We start from the raw sequence: 23,193 nt of genomic DNA on the forward strand, positions 1-23,193 counted from the left end.
TTTTTCATAATTAAATTTTTAACTGAATCACCATAAGTATCAGTCATACAATTTTTTTTTTATTGATCACCATGTGGAAAGTTACAAAGCTTTCAGGCTTAAGTCTCAGTTGTACAATGCTCGAACAACCATCCCTTCACCAGTGCACATATTCCACCACCAAAACCAAAACCCAGTTTACCTCCCCCCATGCCCGCCACCCCCCCCCCCGTGGCGCTGATAAATTTCACTTTACTTTCTCTTTACTTTGGTTACATTCAATATTTTTTAAAAAGCTCACTATTATTGTTTGGAGTTTCCCCCCTAGAATCAGGCCTGCTGTAAAGGAAGCATTTGATAATTTCTTTTCTATTGCTGAGAATGAAGAGATATGAGGTCGTGCGGCTATCACAGCCGTGCGGTTTTGGATTTCTGTATTTTAGTAACTAAGTCCAGGGAAATTTTTGCCAGACATTGCATCATTGCAAGCTCATACCTCCCATTAGTGGTCCTCATAAGATGGCGGTCGCCACGCCGTGCTCCCCGGCAAGGAAAAGGGGAGAGAGAAAAACCTTTCCCCTCCTGGGGCGGCATGGGGCCTCGGCTTAGTTCCCAGTCTAGAGACATTTCTGCAAGAAGCTGCTGGTACCAAAACTAGTTTAGATGGCCTCTGGAATCATGCTCATTCAGCAGCGGAGAGGCTACACATGTGCCCATACAATGTTCCAACACCCATCCCTTCACCAGTGCACATTTCCTACCACCTGTGTCCCCAGTTTTCCTCTCTCCCAACCCCTACCCTGACCCCTCCTGCCTCTATGGCAGACACTTTTCTTCTCTATATATCTTATTTTCCTTTTAGGCCTGTGCTTATAAACTTCTTAATTTGATGTAGTCCAATTTGTTTGTCTTTGCTTCTACTTGCTTGGTAAGAGGCATTTCATTCTTAAAGATACCTCTAGCTTCAATGTCATGGGGGATTCTGCCTATGTTTTTCTCTATGTACCTTATAGATTCAGGTCTGATATTAAGATCTTCAGCCCATTTTAATTTAACTTTTGTGCATATACTCAGAAAGAGGTATGAGTTCTTTTTTTTCATGTTCCCAACTAGTTTTCCCAACACTACTTGTTGAAGAGGCTTTCCTTGCTTCATGTCATATTTATTGCTTATCAAAGATTAGCTGACTGTACATCTGAGTGTCTGTCTCCTCAGTGTGCAGTAAAATAGATCTGAAGATACCTTCCATTATGATGACACATCTGCCTTTTGTCCTTCTTGTAGTAGCACCTTGGGCTGACTGTGACAGAGCAAGAAGATGGCCAAGATTAGCACCCAATACTCTCACTCCTCCCTAAGCCACCCTCATGTAAGGAGCAAGGACAGAGATCTTGATCACCTTGAAAATGGCCTTGGCAGGTAAGAAAAACTTCTTCTTTTAGTCTCACAAGTCTTTTTTTAGACTTGTGAGAGGTTATCCCTGATTCTGATCTATACTCACAGGAAAAGACCATGAGCAGTTCATAGGTGTAACTTGATATAACCATGACAGAACTTCTAAAACAGACCCCTAAGCTCCTAATAGGAAACCCTTCTGTAGTTGTTTATTCTTTGTTTTTTTCTGCCTACTTACCCTAGCTCAAGGTCAGTGAGGGATGTGGCCTCTCCAAGCTTCTAAGGCCTCAAGGGGGAATCCTAGAGTCAGGCTGCAGGATAGCACTTCCGTGTCGGGCGGCCTCACACACCCCACACTCTAAATGGGACTGTGAAGACACTCAGTGAATTCATCCATGGGATGTGAAGGAAATCAGTGTAGGAGAAGAAGATCCACATGGACATATCACATGCGGCCCCCACCTAACCCAGTTCGATACACATAGTGGTCCTGTATGACCGAGAATCTTTTTTTATTTTGTATCTTCTCATCAATGTTACCACAAAATGATGTTTAATGAAATGATATTACTTGAGACATGTTGCTCATTTTTTAAAAAAATTTAAGGGCTAGAGAAATAGCACAATGGGAAAGGTACTCACCTTGCACCTGGCTGACCTGGATTCCATCCTTAGTATCCCATATGACCCGCCCAAATCCACCAGGAGCAACCCCTGACCACATCGCAAGTAGTAAGCCCTGAGCACCACTGGGAATGGCCCCAAAACAAAAAATAAACAATAAAAAATAAGTTTCATGTCATTATTTTAGGAGGGGAAAGTTGGTATTTGAACAACCAGAGAAATGGTATTTTAACAATCAGAGTTGTTCAAAGTGCCTCAAAGTACCAGTTCTTTTAGAACTTTTTCAGGAGAAGTGAGTGTAAATGTGCATCCTGAGATGACAGATGTCTCATTTCTTAGAGATCAGAGTACTGAGCACCCAGTCTGTGCTGAGTGCTTTCTCAGAGGGAAGTGTTTCCTGCTACCTGAGGCATCCCCACCCCTGGGCTGACCACCACTTTGGAAGCCCACTTTTAATTCCTTTTTTTTTTAATGATTGGAACAATTTTCTCAGTAAAAAGAAATAAAAGATGAAGCACTTCTTTGGGATAAAAACGTTAAGCCCATGTGTAAAAATACCCCAAATTAAAATGTCTTGAAGTTTTCTGATTTATTTAGATCTGTTTCATGGCTACAATTTTAAAGACTGTCTGGCATATTTTGAAGATAACAGAGAAAGACTTCAGAACTTGCTCTAGAGAATGGAAGTGTACCCCACATTCCAGAGCAGTCTCTCAATCTAGCTGTTTTAGGTGTGTTGGGAGCATTGGGTACTGTGTCTGTGGAAGACGTACCTTCTTGGTGCTGCTTGGTGCTGCTTCCCGAGCGGAACCCAAAGCAATTATCACCGAAACAAACTGGTCCGGCGCACTGCCCCCACATTGAGGAATGGCTGAGACTTGCACTCCCTGTCCCATGGGGCCCAGGGCTGTGGATGCCAATCACTAAAGGCTTAGGAAGAGAAGGAAAATAAATAGGGGCCCTAGTCTCCACCCTTCTAAAAGATCACTTGTTTATTCTCATGATCCAGTTCACCAGAGGAATATTTGCTGCTCCCCAGATGCAAGTCAATGAGCAGCTCCGCTTCTCGGAGGACCTTTCTCAGAGACAGAACATACCTGCAGGGCACCCTGAAAGTCCTTCCTACCACCGAGCAGCAGAGCGAGTGCCACACACTGAACGCAGTCCTGACTTTCAAAGCAGTTGCTTAGTTCTGTGACACTAGCCGATCTTGTTTGTGCTGATTACCCACTTCCTGGGCTGCTTCCTCAAGGCATCATCAGGGTCAAGAATCCCAGCTACAGACCAAGGTCCTGACTCCCTCCCCCGACCAATCCAGGCCCTACATCCAGCTGCGGTCCAGGCTGGGCCAGGTGCCTCAGTCTCTCCTGCCTCCCTATTTCCCTGGAAGATTTGGAGCTCCACTATTACATCGGTTGCCAACAGTTTCTCCCTAAGCCCTACGGACTTAAAATGGCACCTTAGGAGCTGGGGTGACAACTCCAAGAGCTGAGATGGGGTGTGTGTCTCGCATGCTTCGGACTCCAGGTCCAATTTCCTGCAACACACGGCCTCCCAAATACCACCAGGAGTGGCTCTGGTTGCCCCCACACCAGGCTTCCCCCCCCACCCACAAAGGACATCTATCTGCTAAGCAGTCAGTTTCTAGGAGAAATAACTAATTGAGTGATATTTGAATTCCTTCCTCCATTACTAGGCATTTAATGAGGATCCTAGCTATCCACAGCTACAGGAAAGACGTGGATGTGGAAGACGTGTCCTTTGGGCAATAGGACACAAGGTCAGAGATGCACGGGAAGAAAAGACCCCGTGAGCCCCAGGAACTCCCACTGAATAAGGTTCTCCTGGTTCTTCCAGACTAAATGTGCTTTTAGACTTAAATCTCTAGGGAATATCTGAATCCATGAGAAATCGGTGATTGGTCCCTGATTTCCTTTGGATGACTCCCAAAAGGCAGAACAATGAACTGATGGGTGTCAGATACAGAGTCAGCCCAAGCTCCTAGCCTGCCACTCTGCTGCCTCCCCCTACAGTAAGGTCTCCTTGACTCAGCCCACACTAGTCCTAGGAGCAGCCCTGCTTTGAAACGTGAGGTGCACTCTGCCCTCCTCACCAGTGCACCAGTCTGCTGTCCTAGGCATTGATCGCTTTACTGCTAATGCAGATGGATCATCTGGCCTCAGGGTGTATCCACACATAACGAACAGAAACCAGAGACCAGATTCTGGGCCAACTCCTTGATGCCAGAGGAGCTACTGGGAGGGCTGGGGGTCACAAAACACCTCATCTCTGGGTGTTTTCCAGGTACATGTCCTGGAAGATTTCCAGTCTAGCACTTAATTATGCCCATGTCCCTTTTCACCAGCTGATGGGATTCAGGGCTGGAAATACAGACTCACTTGTCCCCCACCTCCTCCTCCCGGACTGACCTAGCAGCTATGGAGGTCAGTCACATAGAGAATAATAGAAAAGCCAGGAAATCATCACTTCTGTTTCTCTGTGGGATCCTTCTTGGAAGAAGATGTACACGTGGTGCATCTGGGTGGATCAGAGTCAGGCATACCACAGGGCTCATGTCCTGTTAAATGTTTGCTTAATGTGAAAATAGAGTAGGCAACTTTATAGAATATATGTGAGCAGGCTTTAAATGAGAATAGAATGGCATTCAAATCTCAATTTGGACATATGGCTATGTGTCCTTTTGGTAAATTGATTAACTTCTCTGCACCTCAGTTTTCTCTCCTATAGGAGGATCACTATGTATATTAAGTGCTAGAGACACATAGCAGAGGTCCAGAGGTGATCAGTAAGTCATATGCAGTCTGTGTATCTCACTGGTGGATGATATGGAGTCAGAAGGAAAGACCACTGCATTCTAAGCGTCTCTAACCCTGCAGTGACTCAGATAAAGAAAAAGCTCCAGTAAATAGTTTTTAAAAGTCAGTTGTACATACACAAAATAAGAACTTCTCGCTGTTCTCTAGGACTTTGGGTTATGCTTACCAGTTGCAGAGAAGCCCACAAATGTTCCTACAAAGACCTTTCAGGAGTATCAGGGTGGTCTTTGTCCCAACTGTCAGCTAAGCTGACCATGGGAGCTCAAAGGCTGGCAGTAGACACTTGAACTTGAGGCAGGACAGAGGGGTCATGCTGGCAACTCTGGTGTGAAGCCAGGTGTGACATAGATGTATGTGGCCTCATCACTGACACAGGCAGATGCAAGAGGAAGTTGCCTGGTTCCACGTGGTTCCAGCAGAAGTAGTCCTGCTATAGGGAAGTGGAGGGAAGCAGGAAAGAACCTACAGTACTTTTTAGAGGAAGAAGATGGGTCACATCTGGTGGTGCCCAGGGCTTACTCCTGGCTCTCTGCTTGGGGATCACTCCTGACATGATTTGAGAGACCATATGAGGTGCTGAGGATCAAACCTCATGCATGACAAGTGCCCTACCCACTGTGCTACCACTCCAGCTCCCTATTGACCTAAAGATGGAGCAGTTCAGACCAGCTGCTGGAGGCTGCCAAGGGCATCAGCAGCTCGGCAGCAGAGGCGTGGGACTCTGACTTCTAATCACTCTCTGGGGAGACAGAACTGTCTCCCTGCATTAATGCTCACCTCCTCTTTCAAGCCTGTGGCCACCTTGTTAAGAGGTTGATTAGGTTGAAGCAGGTCACGTGAAAAAAATCATTTGTCTTGCTTAGGCTCATCAAGACTCATAGAAAGAAGTACAAAACCCTAGAGGACAGTGCCTGAATGGCTTCTAATGAGGCAGATCAAGCATTAGCCTCTTTAAAAAGAAAAGAAAAGAAGGTTCTAGAGACATAGTACATCAGTAGGGCATTTGCTTTACACATGGCTGATCCAGGTTCGATTTCTGGCACATTATATGGCATCCCAGAGTCCTACCAGGAGTCATCCATAAACTGAGAGCCAGGAGAAAGGCCTGGGTACCACCAGGTATAACCAAAAAGCAAAACAAAATAGAAAATAAAGGATAAGAGGCCCAGTACATCAGTCATATTCCAGGCAGCTCCACACCCACGGCTCTGCCTGTGTGCTGCACTCAGTGGAATTGAGAGCTTTGTCCTATGTATGTTCACGCTCTTAACCTTGAGTAGCGGAGGCGAGGTCGCCACCCCAGTTAGGCTTGTGTTATAGGGGACAGAGTTTAGGATACGGCCAAACAGCATGGTGGATAGATTTTCATTTGCAAGCACTGAACCAATACATGGAAGATTAGACCAATTCCAAACAATATTCTGGAATCTTTCTCGGCTGGAAACCAGAGAACTTCCAGCAAAGCTGCCAGGCACACACCCTAATAATTGCCCACTCAGGAACCCTCAGCTGCACAGTGGGCGGAATGCTTTTGGAAGGAGGTAGCATTTGATCTAGGCTTAGAAGACAAGACTTCAGGGGCTGGAGTGATAGTACAGTGGGTAGAGTGTTTGCCATGCATGTTGGATCTTTGGTACCCCCTATGATCCCCTGAGCACCACCGGGGGTGATCCCTGAGTACAGAGCCAGGAGAAACCTCTGAGCGCTGCCAGGTATGACCCCAAAGCCCCACCTCACCCCCCACTGCAAGAAAAAGATAGAAGAAGAAAAGACTTCAACATGCAGAGCTGTGGCTAAACCAGAATCCTCTTCCTGCACTCTCCAAGCAGGATTAGTTGCTCTGTTTGAGATGGCAAGTGCCTGGACCGCCCCCATCCTGTGCTCTTACAAAAGACCATCTCTGTTGGCTTGTTGCCTTTCATCTGTCCCATGGCAACAGCTGGAAACACGCTGCCTTCCAGGTTCAGGCTTGCTACAAAGGAAAGGCCACATTTATCCTAAAACTCAGATGTGCAGAACCTGAACTTGAGGGCAGTCCCTTGGCTGAGATTAGTGGAGGCAGCTCTCCTCATTAAGCAAGGCATCTGGCATCTCATTGCTGAGTGTGTCCAGGAGGTGGAGGAGCTTAAAATCAATTTAGTTTGCTGCATATTTGATTTCCTAGGACCCACCGGCCGCATGAGGAGACATCAGCAGAGCCACAGCAAGGAATCGCCATGGAGATGAGAGGGCTGGCCGGATCCAGAGAAAGCCCCTTCTCTGGCCCAGGGCCTGCCAGGTAAGACTTGCCCCAGCCAGGAGGAAGAGGTAGGGGGAAACTGAGAAGGAAAGAAGGCACTTACCTCTCAGAAAGAAGTTGCTATGGCTGGGTTGGAGAAGAAAAGGGCAGAATCAGAGCTGGTGGGAACCAATGAGCCATTTCTGGGCCATTTCTGAGCTCAGAAATGTCTACGAACTGCCTTTTATTTATAAAATATTCGTTTGCTTGTTTTTGTCTATATCCACAAGAGCCTGGGGGGGCTATTTGTGACTTGGTGATCAGAGGTCATTCCTGGGGGTGCTTGGGGACCTTATGTGATGCTGAAGATAGAAATGGGGCTGGTCCTGTGTAAAGCAAGGGTCTTAATTCCTGTACAATCTCTCTGGCCCCTAATTAAAATGGCTTCAACAAAGGGTGATAATGAGTCAGTTGCTTAGTTATGAAACAATTCAGAAAACAGGACAAGGTTGAGAACAAATCAGCCAGCAGCGAGAGGCCATGGAGTGGGCTGCAGGGGCACAAAGCACAGCCACATATGCAGGTCCTCAAAGGTGTGGGGAGGTGGCCTTCTTGCAGAGCAGGGGAGGTGGCCTTCTTGCAGAGCACTTGCCTGGGAAGGCTCGTCTCTGTCTCCCTGGAGAGGACATTTGCACTCAGCTGCCATAGCTGCACCACCTCCAGATTGTCACTCTAGCAACTCATCTGTCAGTGCCTACCTGGATTGCCACCCGTGCTTCACAAATGCTGGGCTGTGATCTCCTTTCCCACAGCTATTTTGGAAGTAAAATTGTTTAACTTTAGCCACGAGACAAGAGAGTCCCGTGAAGTAAAACAATAACTGAGCTGGGGTGTTTGTCACTCTAAAGTGGAGTGTGCTTCTACCCCGCTTTTGAGACAACACTGGTACCATTCACATGGTCTATGATCTGCAGATTTTAGTTAAGATTATTGCAAATAATGAACTGTTTCTCTTCACAGTTTTTGGGATAGATCATTTCCTTCACTGGTTTATTATAGCTGGACTTTCCAGTAGTATCTGGTATTTTTGTCTTACGAATAAAATACTCTCATGGGTTAACGAGATTGCACAGGGCTTAAGGCGCTTGTCTTGCATATGGCCAAGCCTGATTCTATCCCTGACATTGCATGGCCTCCTGAACGATGGCAAGAAGAACTCCTGGCATGGAGCCAGGTGTAGGCCCAAGCACTACCATATATGGCTCCCCCAACCCAAATGAAGTCAAATCAAATGCTGTTCTAAGGCTCTTTGCAAAGAAGAGAACAGGCTGGAGAGAGATAATACAGTGGTTAGGGCACTCGCCTTGCATGCAGCCAACTAGGATTAAATCCCCAGTATTGTGTAAAGTCCCCTGAGCCTGCCAGGTGTGATCCCTTAGCACAGAGTCAGAAGTAATCCCCGAGCACTACCAGGTGTGTTTGGATAAAAACACACAGAGAGAGACAGAGAGAGAGAGAGACAGAGACAGAGAGGAGGGCACTGTTAAACAAACTCAGATTAGAGTTATAGCTGACACAGAGCATGGTACAGGCTAAACTACATTCACGGAAATGGAGCCAGGGGGTGCAGTTTCATGGCCTTTATGTTTTTTCCATGTGCCTTTTCTGTTTCCAGCTTTGTCAGCTCAGTAGAAATACAGGCACTGGCTGAAAGTAACCTTCAACCCATAGCCTTGGTTGACCCCCACATCTCCCCGCCACCTACAGGTCAGGGGCTAGAGTGACCACAGAGAGGAGCGTTCGTCCTGTTGTTGTCCCAGGGAGGTGGTGGGTAGGGCAGGAAGTGTCTCTACACTGGATGTCTTCTCCAGTAACTTCCACTTATTTCCTAGGCTGAGGTCACTAGGGTGTGAGTAGGCTTAAGGGGGCTCAGAGCTTGTTTTGCCCAAGTGTAAATGGATCTATTCGACAGCAGAAACCAGGTAGATAAACCACACACAGAGAAACAGTTGGGTCATTCTTCCTAGGACTCTTCTGCAGAGACAGGGAGACAGGTGTGGGGCTGAGAGAAGGTCTTCCAGGGAAAGCTCCAGCAGAAACAGGCTCTGAGGCTGTGCATAGGTGCTGTCAGGCCTGAGCACCTGACAATGCCTGGCTCTGGAGGGCAGGTTGCAAAGGAACTTCTGGGTGAACCTGGAAATAAAAACAGATCATGTAACACCAAGACAAGGGCTGGGAAGATAATCCATCTGATCTTGTCTTCTCATTTATGTGTTGGTTGGTTGATTTGGGGAATCTGGGCCATACCCAGCAATACTCAGGGGCTATTCCTGGCTCTGTACTCAGGGATCACTCCTGACAGTACTCAGGGACCATATACTATGCCAAGAATTCCAACCGTGGCCAACAGGATGCAAGGAAAGCACTTTGCCCATTGTATTATCTCTCTGGCCCTGGTTCTTGTAAATAGCATCACATTTGGAAACAGCTCAATCATATTGAAGAGCTCCACACACTGGACCCCGGGGTGGGAAGCAGGAAAGCTTGCTGCTGCCCCACTTGTAAAGTAAGGGCTTCTGCAAGGACGCAGGTGCCAGCAGATCAAAGCCACACTGGGTAGGGCCTTATGGAGGAAGCTCTGCCCCAGGTGCCGGTGTCAGCTGGAGCCTCCAGACCCAGGCACCATGTCCTGCCGGTCCTCTCTGTTCTCACTCTGTCCCCACAATGGACTTCCTGTACCCTTCAGCTCCACCTTGCTTCCTGTCTATGCCATTCAGGCTGTCTCGCTTCATCATCTCCATGCGTGCGTGGGCTGCTCGGCATTTGCACCAGGAGGACCAGAGACCCGACTCCTTTCTAGACCACTTTCGGGGAGGCGAGCTCAAGGAGGTGTCCAGCCAAGAAAATAGTGACCAACCAAACGTGGGCAGCCATGAGCCCCCCGACAGAGAGAGAAGGTAAGGAACCAACATGGAGGACAGGTCGCGGGCCTGGAAGTACTGGCTGTCCAATCTGCTAGGGAGCACCTTGTGGGTGGCCCTGGAGCACTGACCCATGAACCACTCACTGAAGGTGTCTTGGGGTAACAACACATGGTCTTTATAGTACCCATCAAGTCCAAATAATGTGGCAGGAAAGGAAACTATTTGAGCAGAGCCCCCGCCTTCTCTGACCAGTGATCCCATCCAACAAGAAGCTCCCTCTAGCACTCCCTGAAACTGGTGCCTTCAGGTTGATATCAAGGGATCTCAACAATGTTTGCATCAGCTGAGAAACCATATGATGCGCCTTGTTAAAACAAAATGAAAACATGAGATTTTAGATCAGTGTTGTCCGTAGAGCATGTGCACTGTGTGCAGGTCCCGAGTTGAGTCCTCAGCCACATGTGGGGTCCCCAGCAACACTGAACCCCACACTGCACCACAACTGGGTGGGTCCACTGGGACCCACAACCATCAGGCAGAGAGAGTGAGAGTGAGAAGAGAGAGAGAGAGAGAGAGAGAGAGAGAGAGAGAGAGAGAGAGAGAGAGACTCTGTTTCCCATGGTGGGAGATGCTGAGAGACAAACCCTTGGACTCTGACCACATTGCTGAGGTCGCCTGAGGGGAACAGAGCATAGCAGAGGAAACTGGTCCCATGGACAGTGGGGGAGGGCTGCAGGAACTTTGGAACTTTGGGGAAGAGCACATTGTGGCAGCTTTGGTCCCCTGAAACATATAAACAGTTGCACTTGTAAACTAATGTTCCCTCAACAAATTAAAAATAGACATTAAAAAAAGTCAAATCACTAGGAACTCTTATACGACCAACCCACATAATTTTACCATTGGCCTCAGGGGGTACCCACACATTTGATTCCTAGGGCTCTCTCCATTCTTCTGGGAAGGGACCCATCCACATTCTGGGAGAGATTAAGAACCACAAGGCTGGAGGGGGCGGGGCAGAGGGGCAGCTTGAGAGATAGTATGAGGAGTTATGACCCTTGGACTGTTCTTGGTTCCATCCCCAGCACCCTCTATGGTCACCTGAGCCCCTCCAGGAGCGATTGCCGAATATATAGCCAGGAGTAAGCTTTTAGCAACACCAGGTGTGTCCCACTACCACAAATAAGTAAAGATCAACAGGGGACCCCCCACACACACCTCAGCCCCATAAACAAGTGGACGCTCGCTCAGAACCTCCTTTCTTGAAAAAGAGCTTGAATAATTCTTCTGACTGGATTCTCTAGGTAGTGCCAAGATTTCTAAGATATAACAGGGAAGCCAGCCTGGTCACAGCAGATCAGATGGTCTCTGTATAACTGTAGAGAAAAGTGCTGCTGGTTTTGGGGCCAGATAAGCCAAAGAGGGCTAAAGTATGGGCATCTCAAAAGGGCCCAAGGGTCCTGGGATGGGGTGGTGACTATATGAAGGTTCTAAATTGCATGGGAAACATACAGGAGAATTTTCTAGTTTATATATGCTTGGGGGAGGTAGAGAGGGGAGGGATATTTTAATTTGTGATAACACAGTGAATTGTACAATGTATAAGAAAGTAGGAATGTCTGAGGGACTGTCTTACAATGACCATGCTTGGAGCAGCCAATTCAATCACCTTGCTGTGGACCTGTTAGCCTTGGAGATTCACTGTGCAAACTAAATGTCACAGGAGGTTATATGATGACAGCCACAGCTCTGGGGTTCCCTGGGCTGTGAAGGGACCTTAGAAGGTATCTGTGAAAACTAGAACATGTGCAGAAAAGCCAGGGATCCTGCCAGCAAGGCCTGTGGTCTGTTCAGGGCTTAGCCAGGAACCCAGAGGGTAGAAATTTGGAGATGAAGAAGCGGGCAGAGAGATTTCCCTTCAGTTGGCATCCATGGGCTACAGTTCCCTGGGGACAAACACAGAGTTTCTTGGTTTAGGGATCCATGATCTTGTCCTCCACCTCAGACTCTGGTGATGGCAGTGTTGTCCTTTTGCCAGCATCATCAGATGTGGCACAAAACTAGACTCCCCAGGCCAGGTCCCTTTAGCAAAGCAATGTGCCCCCCCCCCAAGAGGCCAGTCTTAGTGCTTCTGTGGGTCTGGTCTTGGGAGATGAGGGGCAACCCAGGAAGCTGAAGTTTCCTACACACTTTCATGGGGGATTCATTTAACCCTGAAACATGCATTTTGAGTTGCAGTGGAGTGGGGGTCAAAGGGGCCAGCCCAGGCATCAGAATGGCAATAGGTTCCATGCTCAGCATCCAAAAGAGTGTCAAGCTCGAGTGTCACCACTGATCAGCACTGGTTCCCGTAGCCTACAACAGTGACAGCCAGCAAGGTCAGCTAGTTTTCTTTTATCTGTTTTTTATCTTTTGGTCATACCCCTTGTTGCTTAGGATTTAATACTAGCTCTGTACTCAAGGATCACTCCTCATGGTGCTCCATGCTTGGGGGACCATAGAGGATGCTGGGAATTGCTCCCAGGTCAGCTGCATGCAAGGCAAATACTGTACCTGTTGTACTAACACTGTGTCAGAAGTATGTGTTACCTTCAGCGGCACATGGGAGGCTAGACCATTTCCTTCTGAACACAGGACTGCACAGATTAGCTTTAAATCAACACGCAGCAACATTTCCAAGCATTCCTTCTAGCGGGCTCTCCTACCTATTAAGGGAGGTGGCCCCTAAACAGGTTTTTTTTGTATTTCTTGTTTTGTGGAGAGGGAGATAGGACACATCTGATGCATGCAAGGCCTGCACCTCACCTGCATCACCAGCCATGTCCCCAGACCCACGACCTTGAGGTTTTAAGATGAATGTGGGAGGAAGAGGGTGAAGGATGTACGCTTAACTGGACCACCTCTATCCAGGGTCTGCCTTTGCCCTGCACAGTGGAAGCAGCAGCTGGTGTTCCTGGGAATGCTCTCAGAGTCGCACTGCCGCAGAGCTGGTGGCAGCTTGTCACCACAGCTGAGCATCCACTCTGGTGTGGAAGATGCTGGACCAGCTTCTGAGAGCACCTGGGGTGTGGGTTTAATTTATTGTGTTCCTCCTATCACACAGCATCCTACCCAACCCAAGGTTAAGCTGCATAAAATCCAGTGGGTTCTAAATCCAGGCTGTTGGACGGGATTCAGAGCTAATCCCATGGATTCAGCAGCCTGCGTTCATTCAGCCAGAGCTTCATCCTCTCATTCCCCAAGGCATTTCCTACACCTCAGGAGCCACACACACACAAAAAGGTTTATCCCTGACTATAAAAATCTCTGAGTCTTCTAAGTGAGTCTAAAAGCAGGGAGATGAGTGTGTGGGAGGTGCGAAGGATGGGGACAGAATAACCACCTGGGAAATACAGGTCTGAGCAATTGGAACAGAGTTCAGATTCCCAAGTTGCTTTCTCTCCACTTCCCTGCAGTGACTGGCCCCTGGCCAGGGTCAATATCAACGCCAACAACAACTCGGAGAAGGAGTGAGTACCTCCACCCAGAGTACCTTCTCCCTAGGATGCCTGCCTTGCCTTCTTCCTTAGCTCTTCCGCTCCCCGCCCTCCCACACCATCAGCCCTTTCTAGAGTCCAGCTTCCTTCCTCGAAAAGCATCCCAGAGACGAACAGGAGAGTGACGATCATCTCTTCCTCTCTTTCTCTCACTTTTCTAATCTAGAAAGCAACGGTAGGATCAGATCAATGCTATAAGCTATAACATCCAATATTTTGAAACCGATGAGAGAATTCCTGACAGAGCAGAGGGTTTTCTCTTTCAGGATAAGCATGCAGTTTTGCCTCCGGCATCTATGTGCCAGTGAAACGTCCTTGTCTTAAGGTCAATTTGAGCCAATTTGGAGGATATAATCAGGGCAGTGAAAAAAAGGAGATATAAATATTTTCAGAGAATAGCATCTTGAAACCATGACCCAAGGTAATTACTTTCTATCACCAGATGCTGAGATGGCAGACCAGCTTGATGTTTGAATTGGCAGGTACTATTGCTGGCCCAGGGAGAGAGCCTGTGAGTGTGTGTGTGTGTGTGTGTGTGTGTGTGTGTGTGTGTGTGTGTCTGTGTGTGTATGTGTGTGTGTGTCTGTGTATATGGACATGTGTGTACCATCTTCCAGTCTTCTTTCTGGAATAAATAAATACTAAGTGGTCGGTAGAGACAGCGTCCAAGAGGAGCTTAGGGAGAAAAACCACTAATTCCAGCAAAAAAAAAAAAAAAAAAAAAAAGTCCATTTTTTTTACTTCCAATTGGAAGAGAAATGTGCCAAGCTTTTCTTCTTTCATTTTATTTTAATTTTTTATTGAATCATCATGAGATAGAGCATTACAAAACTGTTCATGATTGGGTTTCAGTCATATAATCTTCCAGCACCCATCCCTCCACAATTGTAATTTCCCAGCAGCCAAGGTTTTCTCTTCTTACTCCTCTGATACAGCCATTCCCTTTCATAGCTTTAGTTGCATTAGGTTTACATAAATTTTGGACATCAAGTCCAGAGTCCAAAATGACAACACACAAGAAAAAGTGAACTGATTTAATCTGCTTAACACTAGCTATTGCAGGATGTTCTTGATTTAAAGTCAAACCTGATATTAACACCCCCTTGCTATCCTGTTGTTGAGTTCTCCCTCCAAGAAAGGATCACAATGCTGGAAATACGTCAACCTGGTCCTCGTGATCCCTGGTTTCTTTGGGGGCTGGGATGTGGACAAGAATGGAGGTAGACAACTACTATATCAAGTGGACTCTTATAAATCTTTTTCAGATGAGGTCATGAGTCTACATGGCATTTAGCCCAGGACAGACACAAAACTGAGGACAGTTCCAAACAGGGCCATCTGAATAAGATACAAAAATCATTATATTTTGTTGTTGTTTTGGACCACACCCAGCGATTGCTCAGGTACCTGGAGGATCATATGGAATGCCAGGGATTGAACCCGGGTTGATCCTGTGCAGGGCAAATGCCCTACCCGCTGTACTATCACTCCAGCCCATATGAAAATAATTTGTATAACCCTTCCCCCGATTCTACCACATTCCTGCATTTTCATTTCATCCCTTGTGTTCTACATCATTTCTTCTCTGATCAAACTATTTCCAGTCGAAGCCAACTTCTTTGCACAGGTCTTTTAGGGGAGTGTTGGGTGGATTCTGAAATCCTGGTTGGATTTTGGATGTGCTGGGTTTCTCCCAGGTCCTCAGCAGGTTGATAGACAGAGGAAAGATCAAAACTTTTAATCAAGGGCTACAAATCCTGGAAAGGCAAGCTGAGCTTGTAACTGACACCAAACAGGAAAAAGTGTGCCAAATTAGCTTGTGTGCAGTGCCCTCTGCTGGTGTTTTGGTGTTTTAAGTCTTCAGCAAGAGTCAAGGGACTCAGCCCCTGTAGATTACAGAGGATTGAGGACAGATGAGGACTCTTGCTCTTCTCCCTGAGCAACCATAATGACTTTTCATTCTTACTCAGCTTACCCACACATGCCTATTGCTCCATACTCGGAAAACACAGAAAAACACTGGGAAGCACACACTCACAAAAGTACACTTTAACAATGGAATAATGCCATTATCAGAAATATTCCTTCACAGGTGGCAAATAGCCTTCCAAGGTCTTTCTAGGCATTTAAATCGAATAGCTCTAGAGATTGTATTTTATATAGGTTGGGCATTCGTACCCCAACCTGGCTGCCTAAGAGTTTTGTGAACGTCAGCAAATTATCTGACCTCTTTGTGTCTCGGTTTCCTGAGTTGTAGTTTTACCTTATAGTAATAGAAGGTTGTATCACTGGCATCCCGTTGCTCATTGATTTGTTCGAGCAGGCACCAGTAACGTCTCTCATTGAGAGACTTATTGTTACTGTTTTTGGCATATCCAATGTGCATGGGTAGCTTGCCAGGCTCTGCCTCGCGGGCTCGATACTCTCGGTAGCTTGCTGGGCTCTCCGAGAGGGGTGGAGGAATTGAACTTGGGTCGGCTGCGTGAAAGGCTAAAGCCCAACCGCTGTGCTATCGCTCCAGCCCATAGAAGGTTGTATGAATTTTAAACATGTAATTATAGATGAAGTGCTTAGAACAGTACACAACACTTAATAAGTGCTCAATAACGATTCCTTTCCTGGCAAGCAGAATTCTTTTTAATCCCTGGGGCCTGAGAACAAGTTAGGTGATAGGGTTTCATCTAAAACCCCTTTTCCTGAGTTGTTTTTGGAAGGGAGCTCCCAAACAGTGCTTGGGGTCCACTGCTGGAAATATTTGGCCAATCAGGCCAGAGAATTTAAAGCTCAGGCTTAGCTCTGATACCAGCATGGAAGGTCCCCGAGTGATCCTGAGCACCACCAGTCATACTCTGTTGTTGAAAGGTACCTGGTTTGTGGAAATTTGTTGTGGCTGCAGTAAAAAAAAAAAAAAAAAAAAAAAAAAAACTATAGCTACTATTTTAAACATTTCTTGTCTACATTTGCCTAGGCAAAAATATTAGAAACATTTCCACGAGACCAAATATTGTTCACATCATTTAAAGTGTCCTCTTGGGGTTCTTATTGAGCTTCCTACTGTGGGTTAATTTCTTAGGTTCTGATGACTGTTAAGGAATGGAATTTTTAAATTTTTCTTTCTTTAGGTATTGTGATTTACAATACTGTTAGTGACGAATACTGGTTTCATCATTCCAACACCATACCCACTACCAAAGTACTTGCTTCCCTCCACTCATCCCAAAGGACCCTCCTGTTCAATTCTTCACACTACCCCCCCCACAATCAGTTCTATTGACCAGCTCTCCAATTCTATTGCATTTGGCCCTAAGTTGCTACCTTACTGTGTATCTTTAAATCCACATATGAAAGACCATTTTGTATCAATCACTTCCCTTCTGACTTCACTCAGCATGATATCCTCCAGTTCCATCAATAATGGAGAAAATTGCATGAGTTTTCTCTTTCTTAGAGTTATAGGGTATTCCCTTGTATATATACCACAACTTCTTGATTCATTCATTAATTCATAGTTGTGCATTTGGATTGTTTCCATATCTTGGCTATTGTACTAAGCACTGTGATGAACATAGGTATACATATATACTTTCAAAACACTTTCAAAATACATGGCAAAATGTGGTGTTACTGGGTCATATGGTAGTTCTATTCCTACTTTTTTGAGCAATCTCTATATTGCTTTCCATAGAGGTTGAACCAGATGACATTCCCACCAACAGTAGATGAACATTTCTTTCTAATCACATCCCCACCAACACTGGTTGTTTTCAGAATTTTGGGTATATGCCTTTCTCACTGGTGTGAGATAATATCTTATTGTTGTTAGATTTGCATTTCCCTAATTAAAAGTGACATGAGCACTTTTTCATATGCCTTATGGCACCATCTGTATATATTACTTGGGAACATGATTATCTCCTTTCCCATTTTTGGATGGAGTTGTTGAACTTTTGTCATTGTTGAGTTTTGTGATTGCTTCATAGATCTTGGATATCAACCCTTTATCTGATTTATTATGTGCAAACATTTTCTTCCATTCAATATGGTTTTTATTATAGTTTGAGTTTTGTTTGCTGTGCAAAAGCTTTATAATCTGATGCATTTTTGTTTTCATTGCCTTTGCCTCTGTGGTCATCCCATTTAAAACACCTCTGAGTTCAATTTCTAGGAGATTCTGGCTATATTTTGATGTATTTTATGGAGTCATATAATCTTAAGATTTTTTTTTAATTTTTTTTAATAATTTATTTATTTTTAATTAGAGAATCACCGTGAGGGTACAGTTACAGATTTATACACTTTTGTGCTTATACTTCCCTCATACAAAGTTCGGGAACCCATTCCTTCACCAGTGCCCATTCTCCACCACCCGTAAACCCAGCGTCCCTCCCACCCTAATCTTAAGATTTTTAATCCATGCAATGAATTAACAGAAGTCTCAATAAATAGTGTTGGGAAAATTGGATACTCCCATATAAAAAACTGTGGCTCACATCACTCATAAAAGTAAATTCAAAGCGGATTAAAGACTCCTTTAAATGAAATTAGTGCTTTCATTCTTGTTTGTTTAGAGAAATATTTCATTTCTTCTTGGATTTCTTCTTTGATCCAATTGTTACTTAACAGTATGCTGTTAAGTTTCCAAATATTTTCTTTTCTAAACTTTCTTTTTGTGATTGTTTTCTATTTTTGTGTCTTTGTAGTCTGAGATACATGGTATGGTTTCTGTTTTTGTGATTTTTGTGCATGTTTGAGTTGTGTCCCAATATGTGATCTATCTGGACAGTGTCCCATGTGTACTGGAGAATAATGTGTATTCAATTTTTAGGAGGACAGAGAGTCTTGAACATGTCTATTAGGCCCAGTTCTTGCAGTTATTCTTTTAGGTCTTTTGCTTCTGTTTTGTCTGATTAGCCTGCCCAACAATGAAAGTGGTGTACTGAAGTCTCCTTCCACTATTGTAGTGACAGTGACAAATCTTCCTTATGCATTTTGCACACATCTTGGATTATTTCCTCATGACATGCTATGCAAAGCATACTGGTCTTGTTCAATTTGTGTTAAATCAGAGACACATTTATCAGCCCCAGGGTCTTTGGAGAACTCTGATGGGTGCTGTCAGGTACAGTCTCCCTCAGCTATTCAGTGGGTAAGAGCGCTGTCAGAACTAGGAGCAGAGTTTTATAAGGGTCCTCACCCGTGCAAGGCTCCCAGAAGGAAAAGGAAATGAATTTGAGCCACACATTGAGGAGACATCTGCCCTTGGAGCCCTCCTGCAGAGGTGGATACAAGGAACATCCCACCCTTTGCTCCTAGCCCTTCAAGTCTGGACACATTCCTGTCTCTGTCCGTCTTGCCCTACTCTTTCTCCTCAAGGCCAGGTTTCCTTTGAGAACTGACTCTCCTTTCCTTCACACAACAAGTTTTCCACGGCACCTCCAAAACTCTAAGTGACTTTTCTACTCTATCAGTGGGGGGGTTGCTTTCCTTCCCATGACCCCCCAGGTGTCTCCAGCACCGGACTGTGACTTCCTAGAGGCTGAGGACATTCTAGAATGTTCCAAGGAACCTCTAAACATGCTTCTGTGTACATGCTGTCTGTTTCCACAAGGTACTTTGCCTTACACTTGGGGAACAATAATTATAATTATCAACCCAATTATAATTAAGGCATCAATAGTCTCATGTCATCCCCGTGTGCTGGAAACACACATTTCCGACACCACATCCTCTCCTCGCTATAGTCTAGCCTCTCCACCGTGGTACTGTTCTCGGCTATGAAAACTGCTAAATGTCACCCTGTATCATCCAGTGACAAGGAGAGAAAGGAGGAGAGAGAGAAAAAGGAAGATGAGAAAAAGAAAAACTGCCCCAAACCAGAGGAGTAAGTACTGAGACAAGGTGCCTCCAGGGGGGTTAGTGGCCATAGCAGGTGTGTTCCCATACTGCAGATCAGCCCCCGAGTCTCAGAGCCCCAAGAGAGGGTGCACTCAGACCTCAGAAAAGACACCCCTGCCAGGAGGTGAGCAGCTTCCAGAGACCTTGGAAATGTCCACTTGTGCAGGGGGCCCATCCCAGCAGTGGGCGCCTGGGTGAGGCTTAGGGAGAAGGATACCTACTGGCAGCAATCACTCAGGTGATCAAACATTTGCCCCTGCCCACCTACGCATTCCCCCACCCTATTGCTTGCCAGCCTAAGTGGCTGTCCACACAACCGATAACAGTCTACTCACAAACCTAACCCAAGCCCAGTGGTGCCAGGAATCCAGAACATTCCAGAAGCCATCAGAGTCGTTGATCTTGCATTGGCCGAGTCTAGACAAAGACAAGAAGGAAGGCCAGAGTCTCCTCGGGGTGTGAGAACAGACCTGCCAGCGGGGGCCCTCATGGAAGCCAGAGGGGCCCCACAGACTGGGGAAAAGTAGCATCTCAGTATATGTGCTGCCGAAGCGAGCACGGAAAATGTAGCATTTCAGACGTGGCTCATCAACACGGATCCTCGGAGAGTAAAATCAGAGCCTGCCCGGGGCTACCGCTGCCTCATTATTGGCGCCCACGGCCCGGAGGAACCTGGCCTGTGGGAACCCAGGGTGAGGGCTGGTAAGGAGCCTAAAATGCGGGCAGGGGCACAGTGGGCCTGGTGCAGGGCATCCCGGGGCAAACCCCAGTGCCTAGTTCAGTGCTCACAAGAACCACCCCAGACCCGCCCAGCGTGAACTCAGGTCTCCAGGTCCCGGCAGGAAGGCAGGCGCCAAGTGGGCCTGGAATCAGTGTTTCCACCAGCCCCCTCCGCCACCCTCAGCGACACACTGAGCAGCATTATCACCATCCCTGATGTCCTGGAGGGCATGTAATGCCACAGGGCACTCGGGGGTGGGGGATGGGGCCTGGACACAGCTTCTGCTCTCAGGCTTCCTGGCAAACTTCCCATTCTAACTTCCTACATGGGGACCCCGCTTGGGCGTTCCCTGAGACAGGCAGGGGGCTGTCCTGGCCTAGAGGGTCTCTGAGCTGACCCAGGTCTCAAAGGCTTGATTACACTGAGGCCCCGTGACACACAGCTTTGGCTTTGTTGTGTTTCCAGGAAGGCTGCCATGGTGCTGGATCCCTCAAGTGACATGTACTACCACTGGCTCACCATCCTCGCCATGCCTGTCTTCTACAATTGGTGTCTGCTGGTGTGCAGGTAGGGGCGTCTGCAGGGTCCGTGGAGCGGGCAGGCAGCCAGGCTGAGCTGCTCCTCAAGGCCAGAGTGTGGGGCCCCTCTGGACAGCCACTGACTGACCCCATAGCTCCAAACTGGGAGGTTCTAGCAGGTCTGCCCAATGGGGAAGGGCTTCAGCAACCTGATGCCACCACTTTGGCTGCAGAAAGAAAATGCAGGGCCGAGTCCCTGCTCTTCTGAGGGCAAGTGGGGATTGTTCTGGGGCGTCCCCGAGCTGCTAACAGGATCGAGATTTGCTCTGAGAGGGTAGACGTGGGCTCTGGGAAGTTCCTTAGCAAACAAGTACAGCTGCAGGGCTGGCTGTGGGCTTTCAGTGTCTGTGTTGCAAACCATGATGCCCAAAAGTAGAGAGTATGGGGAATATTGTCTGCCATGGGGGCAGGGGGAGGGTAGGAAAGGGGGGTTATACAGGTGATACTGGTGGTGGGGAATGTGCACTGGTGGAGGGATGGGTGTTTGATCATTGTGTGATGGTAACTCAAACATGAAAGCTTGTAACTATCTCACGGTGATTCAATAAAATTAAAAAAAAACTGAGGGAGGCTCTGAGGGGAGGTGCCTGGGTAGCAGCTGCTCAAGTGAAGGATCCGGGGCTCTCCTCAACACCTGCTAGTTTGGATGTGCCAGGCATTGCCTCTGAGGGTGAGAGAAGTGGGCGGGGGACTCCTGAGCAGACGCAGGGGTTGCGTGTGCTTCTGAGAGCAAATGCAGTGGTCGCGAGCATCACAGGACAGAGCAGGCATGTTGCTGGTCCCGGTGGGAAGCAGGTCTTGGGAAACATTCTGAGAAGTCTGCGGGGCAGACAGGAGGCGCTGACTGTCCCCTAATGGGGTAGGGGGTGGAATTTCTGAGCAAGGTGTGCAGAGAGGAGGCAGAGGCCGAGGTCATGGTGTTTCTGCGGGAAACCTGGGTTCTGGGGATCCTTGTGTGGCCTAGGATGTGACTGCAGGGTGAGACACTACTGCCCTTCCCTGGGGAGGGGCTGGGGTGCTGGGGACTTTCCCAGGGAAGCTGGAGAAGTAAATGGGTGAATAAAGCACTTGTGAGGAGGAAGAAGGAAGCCTGCATGATTCAAAGCATGACTGTGAACAAGGACACAGTTCAAGCAGGTAGGAGGGACACAGGCATCTGGCTGAGAACAGTCCCTAGAGCCTGAAGGGTGACTGGGGGGATGGACGCCTTTGGAATGTCCCTGGACCTGCCTGAAGGACAGGGTGACTGACTGGACAGACAGACGCCTTTTGGAGAGTCCCTGAACTTGCCTGCAGGAGGAGCAATTGCCCTTGCTCCTCAGCTGTGTGTGGTTTGGGCCACTCCGGACACTCTTGGCATGGAGGGTCCTACTGTCCTCCAAGTGTCAGCAGGGGGTGGGGACCATCAAGTGAGGGCCACCTCTTCCTCTGCTGAGGGAAAGTAGTGAGCAGTAGGGTGGGGAGTTCAGGTAGTGGAGGAAAAGGCAAGCTCAAGCCTCTTCCTCGAATGCTTGCAGGATGCCCGGAAGCCACAGGCTCTGAGTGAGGTCTGGGCTGTTGCTGGAAGGAGACCAGGAGGTTCAGGTTTTCCAAGACACAGGATCCAGCCACTGATCTCCTCAGCGTGGGCCAGGTTGGGGCCCATACTAGAGAAACAGTGAGCAGAAAGATGAAGAAAAGGGGCCGTATGCTTTGGCATGCTCTGTTATAATCTCAGCAAGTCTTACGGGTTTTGGAGCCCTTCCTGATTCCATCCTTTGAGGCTCAAAACTGCTGCCACTCCAGAGGCCCCCTACTTTCTGCAGGGCAGCAAGCTCCTCTTGCTTTGGGGTCACTCCCAGCTTAAGACTCACGGAGAAACATTTAATGACAAAGTTTCCTTGGCAAGCCTTGTGAGGATGTGGGGCAGGCCCAGCAGCTGGCAGTGGAGGGCACACAGAGCCCTGGGCCTGCCCACCCTGCCTGTGCCAACTCTGACTCCTTTGCACTTGTGTAGGGCCTGCTTTGATGAGCTACAGTCTGAACACCTGGTGCTGTGGCTGGTCCTAGACTATATGGCAGACAGCCTCTACATCCTGGATATGCTGGTGCGAGGCCGGACAGGTGAGTGTGCCCGGTCCAGGAACTTCTCTGGGCCCTGCCACAGACCTCAGATGAGGCACCAGGACGGGATGAGGGGACCAGATATGTTCAGGGATTCTGTCTAGAACACTCAGGTGGACATTACCTATCTCTGATCTTGAAAGTCACACACGTTTGGGGGGGTTCTTCCATGGTGGTGGGGATGGGCAGGTATCTTAGCCCCTCTGATAGTGACTGCCTGGACAGGGCCTGAGCTGCGGTCACTAGTGTGTCACGTGAGCACCTGTGAAATGGGAAGGGCACACTGCCTGTGACTGTCCCCCCACAGGGATGTGGAACAGAGCTCAGTCAATGCTGAGGTTGGCCTTCAGAGCAAGTCAGGAGATCCAGGGCACGTTACGCCA

General features: G+C 47.5%; 1 protein-coding gene across 1 annotated transcript in view; it reads left to right on the forward strand.

The window, feature by feature from the left end:
* Positions 1–23,193, forward strand: part of CNGA3 (cyclic nucleotide gated channel subunit alpha 3) — a 47,154-nt gene that overhangs the window by 19,441 nt on the left and 4,520 nt on the right. Inside the window, exons 2-8 of the mRNA XM_004609292.2 lie at positions 1,264–1,398; positions 7,000–7,113; positions 9,831–10,010; positions 13,433–13,486; positions 19,323–19,394; positions 20,595–20,696; positions 22,704–22,810. Coding sequence (XP_004609349.2) covers positions 1,298–1,398; positions 7,000–7,113; positions 9,831–10,010; positions 13,433–13,486; positions 19,323–19,394; positions 20,595–20,696; positions 22,704–22,810 — 730 coding nt within the window. The 5' untranslated portion in view covers positions 1,264–1,297. The remainder of the gene's footprint in view (positions 1–1,263; positions 1,399–6,999; positions 7,114–9,830; positions 10,011–13,432; positions 13,487–19,322; positions 19,395–20,594; positions 20,697–22,703; positions 22,811–23,193) is intronic.

Source organism: Sorex araneus, chromosome X, assembly GCF_027595985.1.
Source record: "Sorex araneus isolate mSorAra2 chromosome X, mSorAra2.pri, whole genome shotgun sequence".
NCBI classification, from domain to species: domain Eukaryota; kingdom Metazoa; phylum Chordata; class Mammalia; order Eulipotyphla; family Soricidae; genus Sorex; species Sorex araneus.